The sequence below is a fragment of the Oncorhynchus tshawytscha genome, linkage group LG05 (genome assembly GCF_018296145.1).
Source record: "Oncorhynchus tshawytscha isolate Ot180627B linkage group LG05, Otsh_v2.0, whole genome shotgun sequence".
NCBI classification, from domain to species: Eukaryota; Metazoa; Chordata; class Actinopteri; order Salmoniformes; family Salmonidae; genus Oncorhynchus; species Oncorhynchus tshawytscha.
The window spans coordinates 1,956,843-1,973,912 of record NC_056433.1 but is presented as its reverse complement, the minus strand read 5'-3'; the positions used below and the strand labels follow the sequence as shown (position 1 = coordinate 1,973,912).

The following is a 17,070-nucleotide window of genomic DNA, read 5'->3' as shown; positions in this document are numbered from 1 at the left end:
GGACCCTCTCTTTCTAAAACTATCTGCCAAAATTGTTCCAATCCCTATTACGAGCCTGTTCAACCTCTCTTTCGTATCGTCTGAGATTCCCAAAGATTGGAAAGCAGCTGCGGTCATCCCAATCTTCAAAGGGGGAGACACTCTAGACCCAAACTGCTACTGACCTATATCTATCCTACCCTGCCTTTTTAAGGTCTTCGAAAGCCAAGTGAACAAACAGATTATCGACAATTTTGAATCCCACCATACCTTCTCCGCTATGCAATCTGGTTTCAGAGCTGGTCATGGGTGCACCTCAGCCACGCTCAAGGTCCTAAACGATATCATAACCGCCATCAATAAAAGACAGTACTGTGCAGCCGTCTTCATCGACCTGTTCAAGGCTTTCGATTCTGTCAATCACCACATCCTCATCGGCAAACTCGATAGCCTTGGTTTCTCAAATGACTGCCTCGCCTGGTTTACCAACTACTTCTCAGATAGAGTTCAGTGTGTCAAATCGGAGGGTCTGTTGTCTGGGCCTCTGGCAGTCTCTATGGGGGTGCCACAGGGTTCAATTCTTGGACCGACTCTCTTCTCTGTATACATCAATGATGTCACTCTTGCTGCTGGTGAGTCTCTGATCCACCTCTACGCAGACGACACCATTCTGTATACTTCTGGCCCTTCTTTGGACACTGTGTAAACAAACCTCCAGAAGAGCTTCAATGCCATACAACTCTCCTTCCATGACCTCCAATTGCTCTTAAACTCTAGTAAAACTAAATTCATGCTCTTCAACCGATCGCTGCCTGCACCTGCCTGCCCGTCCAGCATCACTACTCTGGACTGTTCTGACTTACAAATACCTAGGTGTCTGGTTAGACTGTAAACTCTCCTTCCAGACTCACATCAAACATCTCCAATCCAAAGTTAAATCTAGAATTTGCTTCCTATTTCGCAACAAAGCATCCTTCACTCATGCTGCCAAACATACCCTTGTAAAACTGACTATCCTACCGACCCTCGACTTCGGCGATGTCATTTACAAAATAGCCTCCAATACCCTACTCAGCAAATTGGATGCAGTCTATCACAGTGCCATCCGTTTTGTTACCAAAGCCCCTTATATCACCCAGCACTGCGACCTGTACGCTCTCGTTGGCTGGCCCTCGCTTCATACTCGTCGCCAAACCCACTGGCTCCATGTCATCTACAAGACCCTGCTAGGTAAAGTCCCCCTTATCTCAGCTCGCTGGTCACCACAGCCTCACCCACCTGTTGCACGCACTCCAGCAGGTATATCTCTGGTCACCTGCAAAACCAATTCTTCCTTTGGCCGGCTCTCCTTCCAGTTCTCTGCTGCCAATGACTGGAACGAACTACAAAAATCTCTGAAACTGGAAACACTTATCTCCCTCACTAGCTTTAAGCACCAACTGTCAGAGCAGCTCACAGATTACTGCACCTGTACATAGCCCACCTATAATTTAGCCCAAACAACTACCTCTTCCCCTACTGTATTTATTTATTTATTTTGCTCCTTTGCACCCCATTATTTATATTTCTACTTTGCACTTTCTTCCATTGCAAATTTATTATAGGACTATTTCCCTCTATTTCCCTCCAAAGGTATTTCATTAACCTTTGACTATTAGATGTTCTTATCGGCACTTTAGTATTGCCAGTGTAACAGTATAGCTTCCGTCCCTCTCCTCGCTCCTCCCTGGGCTCGAGCCAGCAACACAACGACAACAGCCACCATCAGCGTTACCCATGCAGAGCAAGGGGAACAACTACAAGAAGGCTCAGAGCGAGTGACATTTGAAACGCTATTAACGCGCGCTAACTAGCTAGCCATTTCACTTCAGTTACACCAGCCTCATCTCAGGAGTTGATTGGCTTGAAGTCATAAACAGCGCAATCGTTGACGCACAATAAAGAGCTGCTGGCAAAACGCACGAAAGTGCTGTTTGAATGAATGTTTACGCGCCTTCTTCTGCCTACCACCGCTCAGTCAGATACTTAGATACTTGTATGCTCAGTCAGATTATATGCAACGCAGGACACGCTAGATAATATCTAGTAATATCATCAACCATGTGTAGTTAACTAGTGATTATGATTGTTTTTTATAAGATAAGTTTAATGCTAGCTAGCAACTTACCTTGGCTTACTGCATTCGCGTAACAGGTAGTCTCCTTGTGGAGTACAATGAGAGAGAGGCAGGTTGTTATTGCGTTGGACTAGTTTAACTGTAAGGTTGCAAGATTGGATACCTGAGCTGACAAGGTGAAAATATGTCGTTCTGCTGCCCTGAACGAGGCAGTTAACCCACCGTTCCTAGACCAGTTAACCCACTGTTCCTAGACCAGTTAACCCACTGTTCCTAGACCAGTTAACCCACTGTTCCTAGACCAGTTAACCCACTGTTCCTAGACCAGTTAACCCACTGTTCCTAGACCAGTTAACCCACTGTTCCTAGACCAGTTAACCCACTGTTCCTAGACCAGTTAACCCACCGTTCCTAGACCAGTTAACCCACTGTTCCTAGACCAGTTAATCCACTGTTCCTAGACCAGTTAACCCACTGTTCCTAGACCAGTTAACCCACTGTTCCTAGACCAGTTAACCCACTGTTCCTAGACCAGTTAACCCACCGTTCCTAGACCAGTTAATCCACTGTTCCTAGACCAGTTAACCCACTGTTCCTAGACCAGTTAACCCACTGTTCCTAGACCAGTTAACCCACTGTTCCTAGACCAGTTAACCCACCGTTCCTAGACCAGTTAACCCACCGTTCCTAGACCAGTTAACCCACCGTTCCTAGACCAGTTAATCCACTGTTCCTAGACCAGTTAACCCACCGTTCCTAGACCAGTTAACCCACTGTTCCTAGACCAGTTAACCCACTGTTCCTAGACCAGTTAACCCACCGTTCCTAGACCAGTTAATCCACTGTTCCTAGACCAGTTAACCCACCGTTCCTAGACCAGTTAATCCACTGTTCCTAGACCAGTTAACCCACCGTTCCTAGACCAGTTAACCCACTGTTCCTAGACCAGTTAACCCACTGTTCCTAGACCAGTTAACCCACTGTTCCTAGACCAGTTAACCCACTGTTCCTAGACCAGTTAACCCACTGTTCCTAGACCAGTTAACCCACTGTTCCTAGACCAGTTAACCCACTGTTCCTAGACCAGTTAACCCACTGTTCCTAGACCAGTTAACCCACTGTTCCTAGACCAGTTAACCCACCGTTCCTAGACCAGTTAACCCACCGTTCCTAGACCAGTTAACCCACTGTTCCTAGACCAGTTAACCCACTGTTCCTAGACCAGTTAATCCACTGTTCCTAGACCAGTTAACCCACTGTTCCTAGACCAGTTAACCCACTGTTCCTAGACCAGTTAACCCACTGTTCCTAGACCAGTTAACCCACTGTTCCTAGACCAGTTAACCCACTGTTCCTAGACCAGTTAACCCACCGTTCCTAGACCAGTTAATCCACTGTTCCTAGACCAGTTAACCCACCATTCCTAGACCAGTTAACCCACTGTTCCTAGACCAGTTAACCCACTGTTCCTAGACCAGTTAACCCACCGTTCCTAGACCAGTTAATCCACTGTTCCTAGACCAGTTAACCCACCGTTCCTAGACCAGTTAATCCACTGTTCCTAGACCAGTTAACCCACCGTTCCTAGACCAGTTAACCCACTGTTCCTAGACCAGTTAACCCACCGTTCCTAGACCAGTTAACCCACTGTTCCTAGACCAGTTAACCCACCGTTCCTAGACCAGTTAACCCACCATTCCTAGACCAGTTAACCCACTGTTCCTAGACCAGTTAACCCACTGTTCCTAGACCAGTTAACCCAATGTTCCTAGACCAGTTAACCCACTGTTCCTAGACCAGTTAACCCACTGTTCCTAGACCAGTTAACCCACTGTTCCTAGACCAGTTAACCCACTGTTCCTAGACCAGTTAACCCACTGTTCCTAGACCAGTTAACCCACTGTTCCTAGACCAGTTAACCCACTGTTCCTAGACCAGTTAACCCACTGTTCCTAGACCAGTTAACCCACTGTTCCTAGACCAGTTAACCCACTGTTCCTAGACCAGTTAACCCACCGTTCCTAGACCAGTTAACCCACTGTTCCTAGACCAGTTAACCCACTGTTCCTAGACCAGTTAACCCACTGTTCCTAGACCAGTTAACCCACTGTTCCTAGACCAGTTAACCCACCGTTCCTAGACCAGTTAATCCACTGTTCCTAGACCAGTTAACCCACTGTTCCTAGACCAGTTAACCCACTGTTCCTAGACCAGTTAACCCACCGTTCCTAGACCAGTTAACCCACCGTTCCTAGACCAGTTAACCCACTGTTCCTAGACCAGTTAACCCACTGTTCCTAGACCAGTTAACCCACTGTTCCTAGACCAGTTAACCCACCGTTCCTAGACCAGTTAACCCACTGTTCCTAGACCAGTTAACCCACTGTTCCTCGACCAGTTAATCCACTGTTCCTAGACCAGTTAATCCACTGTTCCTAGACCAGTTAACCCACTGTTCCTAGACCAGTTAACCCACTGTTCCTAGACCAGTTAACCCACTGTTCCTAGACCAGTTAATCCACTGTTCCTAGACCAGTTAACCCACCGTTCCTAGACCAGTTAACCCACCGTTCCTAGACCAGTTAACCCACCGTTCCTAGACCAGTTAACCCACTGTTCCTAGACCAGTTAACCCACTGTTCCTAGACCAGTTAACCCACCGTTCCTAGACCAGTTAACCCACTGTTCCTAGACCAGTTAACCCACCGTTCCTAGACCAGTTAACCCACTGTTCCTAGACCAGTTAACCCACTGTTCCTAGACCAGTTAACCCACCGTTCCTAGACCAGTTAATCCACTGTTCCTAGACCAGTTAACCCACCGTTCCTAGACCAGTTAACCCACTGTTCCTAGACCAGTTAACCCACCGTTCCTAGACCAGTTAATCCACTGTTCCTAGACCAGTTAACCCACCGTTCCTAGACCAGTTAACCCACTGTTCCTAGACCAGTTAACCCACTGTTCCTAGACCAGTTAACCCACCGTTCCTAGACCAGTTAATCCACTGTTCCTAGACCAGTTAACCCACTGTTCCTAGACCAGTTAACCCACTGTTCCTAGACCAGTTAACCCACTGTTCCTAGACCAGTTAACCCACCGTTCCTAGACCAGTTAACCCACCGTTCCTAGACCAGTTAACCCACCGTTCCTAGACCAGTTAACCCACCGTTCCTAGACCAGTTAACCCACTGTTCCTAGACCAGTTAACCCACCGTTCCTAGACCAGTTAACCCACCGTTCCTAGACCAGTTAACCCACCGTTCCTAGACCAGTTAACCCACTGTTCCTAGACCAGTTAACCCACTGTTCCTAGACCAGTTAACCCACTGTTCCTAGACCAGTTAACCCACTGTTCCTAGACCAGTTAACCCACTGTTCCTAGACCAGTTAACCCACTGTTCCTAGACCAGTTAACCCACCGTTCCTAGACCAGTTAATCCACTGTTCCTAGACCAGTTAACCCACCGTTCCTAGACCAGTTAACCCACTGTTCCTAGACCAGTTAACCCACCGTTCCTAGACCAGTTAACCCACTGTTCCTAGACCAGTTAACCCACTGTTCCTAGACCAGTTAACCCACTGTTCCTAGACCAGTTAACCCACTGTTCCTAGACCAGTTAACCCACTGTTCCTAGACCAGTTAACCCACCGTTCCTAGACCAGTTAACCCACCGTTCCTAGACCAGTTAACCCACCGTTCCTAGACCAGTTAACCCACTGTTCCTAGACCAGTTAACCCACCGTTCCTAGACCAGTTAACCCACTGTTCCTAGACCAGTTAACCCACTGTTCCTAGACCAGTTAACCCACCGTTCCTAGATCAGTTAACCCACCGTTCCTAGACCAGTTAACCCACTGTTCCTAGACCAGTTAACCCACTGTTCCTAGACCAGTTAACCCACTGTTCCTAGACCAGTTAACCCACTGTTCCTAGACCAGTTAACCCACTGTTCCTAGACCAGTTAACCCACTGTTCCTAGACCAGTTAACCCACTGTTCCTAGACCAGTTAACCCACTGTTCCTAGGCCGTCATTGAAAATAAGAATGTGTTCTTAACTGACTTGCCTAGTTAAATAAAGGTCAAATGAAGGTGTAAAAAAAAATCGTTAAAATCGTGCAAAAATACAGATTTCCGATTGTTATGAAAACTTGAAATCTATCCTTCTATACCCCACTATACTCCTCTATACCCACTATACCCTATATAGCCTACATAACCTCTATACCCCTCTAAACCCACTATATCCTTCTATACCCCACTATACTCCTCTATACCCACTAAACCCACTATACCCTATATAGCCTACATAACCTCTATACCCCTCTAAACCCACTATATCCTTCTATACCCCACTATACTCCTCTATACCCACTAAACCCACTATACCCTATATAGACTATATAACCTCTATACTCACTACACCCCACTATGCCCACTATACCCCATTATACTCCTCTATACCCACTAATCCCTATATAGCCTACATAACCTCTATACCCCTCTAAACCCACTATATCCTTCTATACCAACTATACTCCTCTATGCCCACTATACCCTATATAGCCACTATACCCCACTATACTCCTCTATACCCACTATACTCCTCTATACCCACTATACTCCTCTATACCCACTAAACCCACTATACTCCTCTATACCCACTATACTCCTCTATACCCACTAAACCCACTATACCCTATATAGCCTACATAACCTCTATACCCCTCTAAACCCACTATATCCTTCTATACCCACTATACTCCTCTATACCCACTATACCCTATATAGACTATATAACCTCTATACCCCTCTAAACCCACTATATCCTTCTATACCCCACTATACTCCTCTATACCCACTATACCCACTATATAACCTCTATACCCCTCTAAACCCACTATATCCTTCTATACCCACTATACCCTCTATACCCACTATACCCTATATAGACTATATAACCTCTATACCCCTCTAAACCCACTATATCCTTCTATACCCACTATACTCCTCTATACCCACTATACCCTATATAGACTATATAACCTCTATACCCCTCTAAACCCACTATATCCTTCTATACCCACTATACTCCTCTATACCCACTATACCCTATATAGACTATATAACCTCTATACCCCTCTAAACCCACTATATCCTTCTATACCCACTATACTCCTCTATACCCACTATACCCTATATAGACTATATAACCTCTATACCCCTCTAAACCCACTATATCCTTCTATACCCCACTATACTCCTCTATACCCACTATACCCTATATAGCCTACATAACCTCTATACCCTCTTTACTCACTATACCCTATATAGACTATATAACCTCTATACTCGCTACACCCCACTATACCCACTATACCCACTATACCCTATATAGACTATATGACCTCTATACCCCACTATACTCCTCTATACCCACTAAACCCACTAAACCCACTATACCCTATATAGCCTACATAACCTCTATACCCCTCTAAACCCACTATATCCTTCTATACCCCACTATAACCTATATAGTCTATATAACCTCTATACCTACTATATCCTTCTATACCCCTCTATACACTATATAGCCTCTATAACCTCTATACCCCACTATACCCCTCTATACACTATAAAGCCTCTATAACCCTCTTTACTGGATCCCCATTAGTGGATCCCTATATAGCCTGCCAAGGCAGCTATAGCTACTCTTCCTGGGGTTTATTATGGATCCCCATTAACCTCCTGCCAAGGCAGCAGCTACTCTTCCTGGGGTTTATTAACCTGGATCCCCATTAGTTCCTGCACAAGGCAGCAGCTACCCCTCTTCCTGGGGTTTATAACCTGGATCCCCATTAGTTCACTGCCGAGGCAGCAGCTACTCTTCCTGGGGTTTATACACTGGATCCCCATTAACCTCCTGCCAAGGCAGCAGCTACTCTTCACTGGGGTTTATAACCTGGATCCCCATTAGTTCCTGCCAAGGCAGCTATACTACTCTTCCTGGGGTTTATTATGGATCCCCATTAGTTCCTGCCAAGGCAGCAGCTACTCTTCCTGGGGTTTATTATGGATCCCCATTAGTTCCTGCCAAGGCAGCAGCTACTCTTCCTGGGGTTTATTATGGATCCCCATTAGTTCCTGCCAAGGCAGCAGCTACTCTTCCTGGGGTTTATTATGGATCCCCGTTAGTTCCTGCCGAGGCAGCAGCTACTCTTCCTGGGGTTTATTATGGATCCCCATTAGTTCCTGCCAAGGCAGCAGCTACTCTTCCTGGGGTTTATTATGGATACCCATTAGTTCCTGCCAAGGCAGCAGCTACTCTTTGGGGTCCAGTTACAGTGCCTTCAGAATGTATTCATATTCCTCGACTTATTCCTGCATTCAAAATCTAAGAAATAAATATCAATTATCACCCATCTACACACAATACCCAATAATGACAAAGTGAAAACATGTTTTTAGAAATGATTGAGAATGAAATATACTGTACAAAGATCACATTTCCATAAGTATTCACACCCCTGAGTCAATACATGTTAGAATCACCTTTGGCAGCGATTACAGTGGTGAGTCTTTCTGGGTAAAAGAGCTTTCCACACCTGGATTGTGCAATATTTGCACATGTTTAAAATTCTTCAGGCTCTGTCAAGTTGATTGTTGATCATTGCTAGACAGCCGTTTTCAAGTTTTGCCATAGATTTAAGTAGATTTAAGTCAAAACCATAATTAGGCCACTCAGGACAATTCAATGCAGTCTTGTTAAACAACTCCAGTGTATATTTGGCCTCGTGTTTTAGGTTATTGTCCTGCTTAAAGGTGCATTTGTCTCCTAGTGTCTTGTGGAAAATAGACTGAACCAGGTTTTCGTCTAGGATTGTGCCTGTGCTTTGCTCTATTCCGTTTCTTTTCATCCTAAAAAACTCTCTAGTCCTTGCCGATGACAATCATACCCATAACAAGATGGAGCCACCAGCTTGAAAACATAAAGAGTGGTGCTCAGTAATGGGTTGTGTTGGATTCGCCCCAAATGTAGCTTTGTATTCAGGACAAAGTTAATTTCTTTTTGTGACTTATTGCAAAAATAATATTTTTGTTCTGTACAGGCTTCCTTCTTTTCACTCTGTCATTTAGGTCAGTATTGTGGAGTAACTACAATGTTGTTGATCCATCCTCAGTTTTCTCCTATCTCAGCCATTAAACTCTGTAACTGTTTTAAAGATACTATCGGCCTCAATGTGAAATCCCTGAGCAGTTTCCTTCTTCTCCGGCAACTGAATTAGGAAGGACGCCTGTATCTTCGTAGTGACTGGGTGTATTGATACACCATCCAGTGTAATTAATAACTTCACCAGGATCAAAGGAGTATTCAATGTATTCATTTTTGTTTCACTCATCTACCAATTCCATACAACTTATTATGTGACTTGTTAAGCAAATGTTTACTTCTGGGCTTATTGAAGCTTGTCATAACAAAGGAGTTGAATATTTATTGACTCAGCTTTTCATTTTGAATTAATTTGTAAACATTTCTAAAATCATGGTGTGTGACCCCTCTATAACCTGGGTGTGACCCCTCTATAACCTGGGTGTGACCCCTCTATAACCTGGGTGTGACCCCTCTATAACCTGGGTGTGACCCCTCTATAACCTGGGTGTGACCCCTCTATAACCTGGGTGTGACCCCTCTATAACCTGGGTGTGACCCCTCTATAACCTGGGTGTGACCCCTCTATAACCTGGGTGTGACCCCTCTATAACCTGGGTGTGACCCCTCTATAACCTGGGTGTGACCCTCTATAACCTGGGTGTGACCCCTCTATAACCTGGGTGTGACCCCTCTATAACCTGGGTGTGACCCCTCTTAACCTGGGTGTTACCCCTCTATAACCTGGGTGTGACCCTCTATAACCTGGGTGTGACCCCTGTGTGACCCCTCTATAACCTGGGTGTGACCCCTCTATAACCTGGGTGTGACCCTCTATAACCTGGGTGAACCTGGGTGTGACCCTCTATAACCTGGGTGTGACCCCTCTATAACATGAGTGTGACCCCTCTATAACCTGGGCTCTGACCCCTCTATAACCTGGGTGTGACCCCCTATAACCTGGGTGTGACTCCTCTATAACCTGGGTGTGACCCCTCTATAACCTGGGGGACCCCTCTATACCCCTCTATAACCTGGGTGTGACCCCTCTATAACCTGGGTGTGACCCCTCTATAACCTGGGTGTGACCCCTCTATAACCTGGGTGTGACCCCTCTATAACCTGGGTGTGACTCTGTAACCCCTCTATAACCTGGGTGTGACCCCTCTATAACCCCTCTTTAACCTGGGTAACCCCTCTGTACCCTGGGTCTGACCCCTCTATAACCTGGGTGTGACCCCTCTATAACCTGGGTGTGACCCCTCTATAACCTGGGTGTGACTCCTCTATAACCCCTCTATAACCTGGGTGTGACCCCTCTATAACCCCTCTTTAACCTGGGTGTAACCCCTCTGTACCCTGGGTCTGACCCCTCTATAACCTGGGGGTGACCCCTCTATAACCCCTCTATAACCTGGGAATGAATACTTTCTGAGGGCTCTGTAACCCCTCTATAACCTGAGTGTGACCCCCCTATAACCTGGGTATGAATACTTTCTGAGGGCTCTATAACCCCTCTATAACCTGGGTGTGACCCCTCTATAACCTGGGTATTACCCCTCTATAACATGGGTATGAATACTTTCTGAGGGCTCTGTGACCCCTCTATAACCCCTCTATAATCCCTATGTAACCCCTCTATAACCCCTCTATAACTTGAGTATGACCCCTCTATAACCTTAGCATGAATACTTTCTGAGGGCTCTATAACCCCTCTATAACCTGGGTGTGACCCCTCTATAACCCCTCTATAACCCCTCTATAACTCCTCTATAACATCTCTATAATCCCTCTATAACCCCTCTATAACCTGAGTATGACCCCTCTATAACCTGGGTGTGACCCCTCTATAACGCCTCTATAACCCCTCTATAACCCCTCTATAATCCCTCTGTAACCCCTCTATAACCCCTCTATAACCTGGGTGTGACCCCTCTATAACCTGGGTGTGACCCCTCTATAACCTGGGTGTGACCCCTCTATAACCTGGGTATGACCCCTCTATAACCTGGGTATGACCCCTCTATAACTGAGGGGTCTATAACCTGGGTGTGACCCCTCTATAACCTGGGTGTGAATACTTTCTAACCCCCCTCTATAACCTGGGTGTGACCCCTCTATAACCTGGGTGTGACCCCTCTATAACCTGGGTATGAATACTTTCTGAGGGCTCTATAACCCCTCTATAACCTGGGTGTGACCCCTCTATAACCTGGGTGTGACCCCTCTATAACCTGGGTGTGACCCCTCTATAACCTGGGTATGAATACTTTCTGAGGGCTCTATAACCCCTCTATAACCTGGGTATGAATACTTTCTGAGGGCTCTATAACCCCTCTATAACCTGGGTATGACCCCTCTATAACCTGGGTGTGACCCCTCTATAACCTGGGTATGAATACTTTCTGAGGACTCTATAACCCCTCTATACCCTGGGTGTGACTCCTCTATAACCTGGGTGTGAATACCTTCTGAGGGTTGTGTAACCCCTCTATAACCCCTCTATAACACCTCTATAACACCTCTATAACCTGGGTATGACCCCTCTATAACCTGGGTATGAATACTTTCTGAGGGGTGTGTAACCCCTCTGTACCCTGGGGGGGGGGTGAATACTTTGAGGGCTCTGTAACCCCTCTGTACCCTGGGGGGTGAATACTTTCTGAGGGCTCTGTAACCCCTCTGTACCCTGGGGGGGGGGTGAATACTTTCTGAGGGCTCTGTAACCCCTCTGTACCCTGGGTGTGACCCCTCTATAACCCCTCTTTAACCTGGGTATGACCCCTCTATATTCCCTCTATAACCCCTCTATATTCCCTCTATAACCCCTCTGTACCCTGGGGGGTGGGGGGGGGTGAATACAAAGCAGAGTTTCTAATCATTGTTTCCCCTTCTATTTTACTGATGTCCCTAACTCCTCCTCCTGCATCTCTGACCCCACCCCTTGACCCCATTGTGCCAGGTCATCGCCAGGTACAACTTCACAGCAGCCAATTAGGACTTGATGAGCTTCTCCAATTGTCAGCTGATCAACGTTATGGACAGTGACAACGCTGATTGGTGGATTGGAGAGGTCAACGGGGTCACGGGGCTGTTGCCAACCAATTACGTCACCATGACCACTGAGTCCGACCCCAGGCAGTAATGTGAGTCTACAACTTTTCCTCCTCTTTCCACTCCTCCTCTTCCCTCTCCTACTCCGTCCCCTCCTCCTCCCCCTCCTCCTCCTCCTCCTCCTCTTCCCCCTCCTCCTCCTCCTCTTCCCCCTCCCCTCCTCTTCCCCCTCCCCTCCCCCTCCTCTTCCCCCCCCCCCCCCCTCCTCTTCCCCCTCCCCCTCCTCTTTATTCTTTGATGTCGTCAAGAGGGAGCACTGATGCCTTAATAAAGGCCCCATGTAATGAAACAGGAAGGATTATATAGGCATATTCAAATGAGTGACCAAATGTTTCCAAGCAGGTTTGTATTGTTAATAGGTATTTGATATATGAGTCTTTCTAGTTAGGAGAAGTTCACAGATAGGAATATTGACTTCATTAATGACTGCTGTCTCTCCCTCTCTCTCCATCCACCTCCATCCATCTCTCCTCTTCTCTCTCCCCCTCTCCTCTTCTCTCTCCATCCCTCTCCTCTTCTCTCCATCCACCGCCATCCTCCTCTTCTCTCTCCATCCACCTCCATCCTCCTCTTCTCTCTCCATCCACCTCCATCCTCCTCTTCTCTCTCCATTCACCTCCATCCTTCTCTTCTCTCACTCCCCCTCTCTTCTTCTCTCTCCATTCACCTCCATCCTCTTCTCTCTCACTCCACCTCTTCTCTTCTCTCTCCCCCTCTCCTCTTCTCTCTCCATCCACCTCCATCCTCCTCTTCTCTCTCCATCCACCTCCATCCTCCTCTTCTCTCTCCATCCACCTCCATCCTCCTCTTTTCTCTCTCCATCCACCTCCATCCTCCTCTTCTCTCCCATCCACCTCCATCCTCCTCTTCTCTCTCCATCCACCTCCATCCTCCTCTTTTCTCTCTCCATCCACCTCCATCCTCCTCTTCTCTCTCCATCCACCTCCATCCTCCTCTTCTCTCTCATCCCCCTCTCCTCTTCTCTCTCCACCCACCTCCATCCCTCTCCTCTTCTCTCTCCATCCCCCTCTCCTCTTCTCTCTCCATCCACCTCCATCCCTCTCCTCTTCTCTCTCACTCCCCCTCTCCTCTTCTCTCTCCATCCACCTCCATCCTCCTCTTCTCTCTCCCCCTCTCCTCTTGTCTCTCCATCCTCCTCTTCTCTCTCAACCACCTCTCCTCTTCTCTCTCCATCCACCTCTCCTCTTCTCTCTCCATCCACCTCTCCTCTTCTCTCTCCCTCCACCTCTCCTCTTCTCTCTCACTCCACCTCTCCTCTTCTCTCTCACTCCCCCTCTCCTCTTCTCTCTCCATCCCTCTCCTCTTCTCTCTCCATCCCTCTCCTCTTCTCTCTCTCTCCATCCACCTCTCCTCTTCTCTCTCCATCCACCTCTCCTCTTCTCTCCCATCCACCTCTCCTCTTCTCTCTCACTCCACCTCTCCTCTTCTCTCTCCATCCACCTCTCCTCTTCTCTCTCCATCCCTCTCCTCTTCTCTCTCCATCCCTCTCCTCTTCTCTCTCTCTCCATCCACCTCTCCTCTTCTCTCTCCATCCACCTCTCCTCTTCTCTCTCCATCCACCTCTCCTCTTCTCTCTCACTCCACCTCTCCTCTTCTCTCTCCATCCACCTCTCATCTTCTCTCTCTATCCACCTCTCCTCTTCTCTCTCACTCCACCCTCCTCTTCTCTCTCACTCCACCTCTCCTCTTCTCTCTCACTCCCCCTCTCCTCTTCTCTCTCCATCCACCTCTCCTCTTCTCTCTCACTCCACCTCTCCTTCTCTCACTCACCCTCTCCTCTTCTCTCTCCATCCACCTCTCCTCCTCTCTCTCACTCCCCCTCTCCTCTTCTCTTTCACTCCCCCTCTCCTCTTCTACGTTGCATCTCTTTGTAGGAAAGTAACGCTGGCACCTTGTCCTCTTCTTACTTCTTCTTCTCTGAGCCAATCCTGGAAGCCTCACATCTTCATCTGCCAGCGAGACCCTCCTCTTCCTCCTCCTCCTCTTCCTCTTCTTCCTTGTCTATCCTCACTCTTTATTTCTCTCTCTCCTCTATCATAACTCGATCTCTCTCCTCTATCATAAATAGTTCTCTCTCCTCTACCATAACTAGTTCTCTCTCCTCTATCATAACTAGTTCTCTCCTCTATCATAACTAGTTCTCTCCTATTTCTCTGCTCTCTCTACCTGGCTGTTCTTATCTTCTCTACCATAACTAGTTCTCTCCTATTTCTCTGCTCTCTCTACCTGGCTGTTCTTATCTTCTCTACCATAACTAGTTCTCTCCTATTTCTCTGCTCTCTCTACCTGGCTGTTCTTATCTTCTCTACCATAACTAGTTCTCTCCTATTTCTCTGCTCTCTCTACCTGGCTGTTCTTATCTTCTCTACCATAACTAGTTCTCTCCTATTTCTCTGCTCTCTCTACCTGGCTGTTCTTATCTTCTCTACCATAACTAGTTCTCTCCTATTTCTCTGCTCTCTCTACCTGGCTGTTCTTATCTTCTCTACCTAGGGAGAGTGGTAGATACATGACCTATGTTAACTATTATCTCCTGTTTCTCTGAAATGATGTCAAAATCATGGTTTGAATTTATTTAGACTAGAATAGAAAGATGTGTTAGAAGAAATCTCTGAGGATGTGCTACTCTAGTATTTTGATGTTGTATACAACAATGGACATAATATGTACTAAATAAAAATCATTTTGTTTTGTAAGATTAGGCTTTACACCCCTGTATGGCTGTATGTATTACATGCACAGGGTCATTCATACTAATGCACTAGCGACTAGAAAGTAATCACAACGTGGCTAACTCATTCAGACCAATCCTAACTCATCCGGACCAATCCTAACTCATCCGGACCAATCCTAACTCATCCGGACCAATCCTAACTCATCCGGACCAATCTAACTCATCCGGACCAATCCTAACTCATTCAGACCAATCCTAACTCATCCGGACCAATCCTAACTCATTCAGACCAATCCTAACTCATCCGGACCAATCCTAACTCATCCGGACCAATCCTAACTCATCGGACCAATCCTAACTCATCCGGACCGACCCCAGCTCATCCGGACCGACCCTACCTCATCCGGACCGACCCTACCTCATCCGGACCGACCCTACCTCATCCGGACCGACCCTACCTCATCCGGACCGACCCTACCTCATCCGGACCGACCCCAGCTCATCCGGACCGACCCCAGCTCATCCGGACCGACCCCAGCTCATCCGGACCGACCCCAGCTCCCGGACCGACCCCAGCTCATCCGGACCGACCCCAACTCATCTGGACCGACCCCAACTCATCCGGACCGACCCCAACTCATCCGGACCGACCCCAACTCATCCGGACCGACCCCAACTCATCCGGACCGACCCCAACTCATCCGGACCGACCGTAGCTCATCCGGACCGACACTACAGGATAAACCTAGTCCTGGACTAAAAATAAAGTTCAATGGAGATTCTCTATTGAAAGCAGCATTTAGTCCAGGACTAGGCTTAATCTTTGCCTGGGAAACTGGCCCATATAGAAACTAGGTTTAGGTTATATTATAACTATCTTCTGCTGTCACACTAATACACACACTGGTTCAATACTGTCACCAGCAACATGACACGGCTCTCTGTCTCTTTCTGTATGGTGTGTTGTGTTAGTTCCTCACTCACTCGTATGCAATCAGCTGGTGTTCTCGCCACGATCAAAGGTGCTTCACATTAATTTAGCCTAGTGTTAGCCTAGCATTTAACCTAGCATTGCATGTGCTATGCTACTTTAGCATCACATGTGCTATACTTTAACCTAGCGTTGCTAGTGCTATACTTTACCAGATTGTTAACATCACCTTGGCTTTGCTTTAGCTTACTTTAGCCTAGCTTTAGCATCACCAGTGCTATACTTAGGTATTGTGCTAACATGGGCAATACTTTAGCATATAACTAGCATCACATATGCTATACTTTAGCCCAGAACTAGCATCACATGTTGTATGCTTTAGCCTTGTGTTAGCATCACCAGTGCTATACATCTAGTATATTGTGTAGAAGTGTTCAGACAATGTGCCTCACTCTGCTCTGTCAATTATGTACATAGCCTACAGTAACATGGAGCTAAGAATAAACTGGTTATCACTGGGTACTGGGTCTCCTTTTCTTATGGACGCACACACACAGTCACACACGCAATCACACACACAGATGTATACCAACTGAACCGCCAGCAACCGCAAGGCTCTCCAGAGGGTGGTGCGATCTGCTCGACGCATCACCAGGGGCACACTGCCTGCCCTCCAGGACACCTACAGCACCCGATGTCACAGGAAGGCCAAAAAGATCATCAAGGACATCAACCACCCGAGCCACTGCCTGTTCACCCCGCTATCATCCAGAAGGCGAGGTCAGTGCAGGTGCATCAAAGCTGGGAACGAGAGACTGAAAAACAGCTTCTATCTCAAGGCCATCAGACTGTTAAATAGCCATCACTAGCCAGCTACCACCAAGTTACTCAACCCTGCAACTTAGAGGCTGCTGTCCTGTATACATAGATGTCACTTGTCACTTGAATACTGTTTTGTTACTGTAATTTAATTATACCAATGTGTTTTCATTAAATGAATTCCCTTAATCTATTTTATGAGCATTTGTAAGATTCTTGTTTGCATAAAATAGACGGAGACCAGCCATTTCAATAATAGGTAACAGT

General features: G+C 46.9%; 1 protein-coding gene across 1 annotated transcript in view; it reads left to right on the top strand.

Annotated features, from left to right (window-relative positions):
- The window catches only part of LOC112236142 (intersectin-2-like), a 43,302-nt gene extending 28,043 nt beyond the window's left edge, over nucleotides 1-15,259 (top strand). Inside the window, exons 15-16 of the mRNA XM_042321301.1 lie at nucleotides 12,207-12,390; nucleotides 14,254-15,259. Coding sequence (XP_042177235.1) covers nucleotides 12,207-12,292 — 86 coding nt within the window. The 3' untranslated portion in view covers nucleotides 12,293-12,390; nucleotides 14,254-15,259. The remainder of the gene's footprint in view (nucleotides 1-12,206; nucleotides 12,391-14,253) is intronic.
- The last annotated feature ends 1,811 nt before the right edge of the window (nucleotides 15,260-17,070 follow it).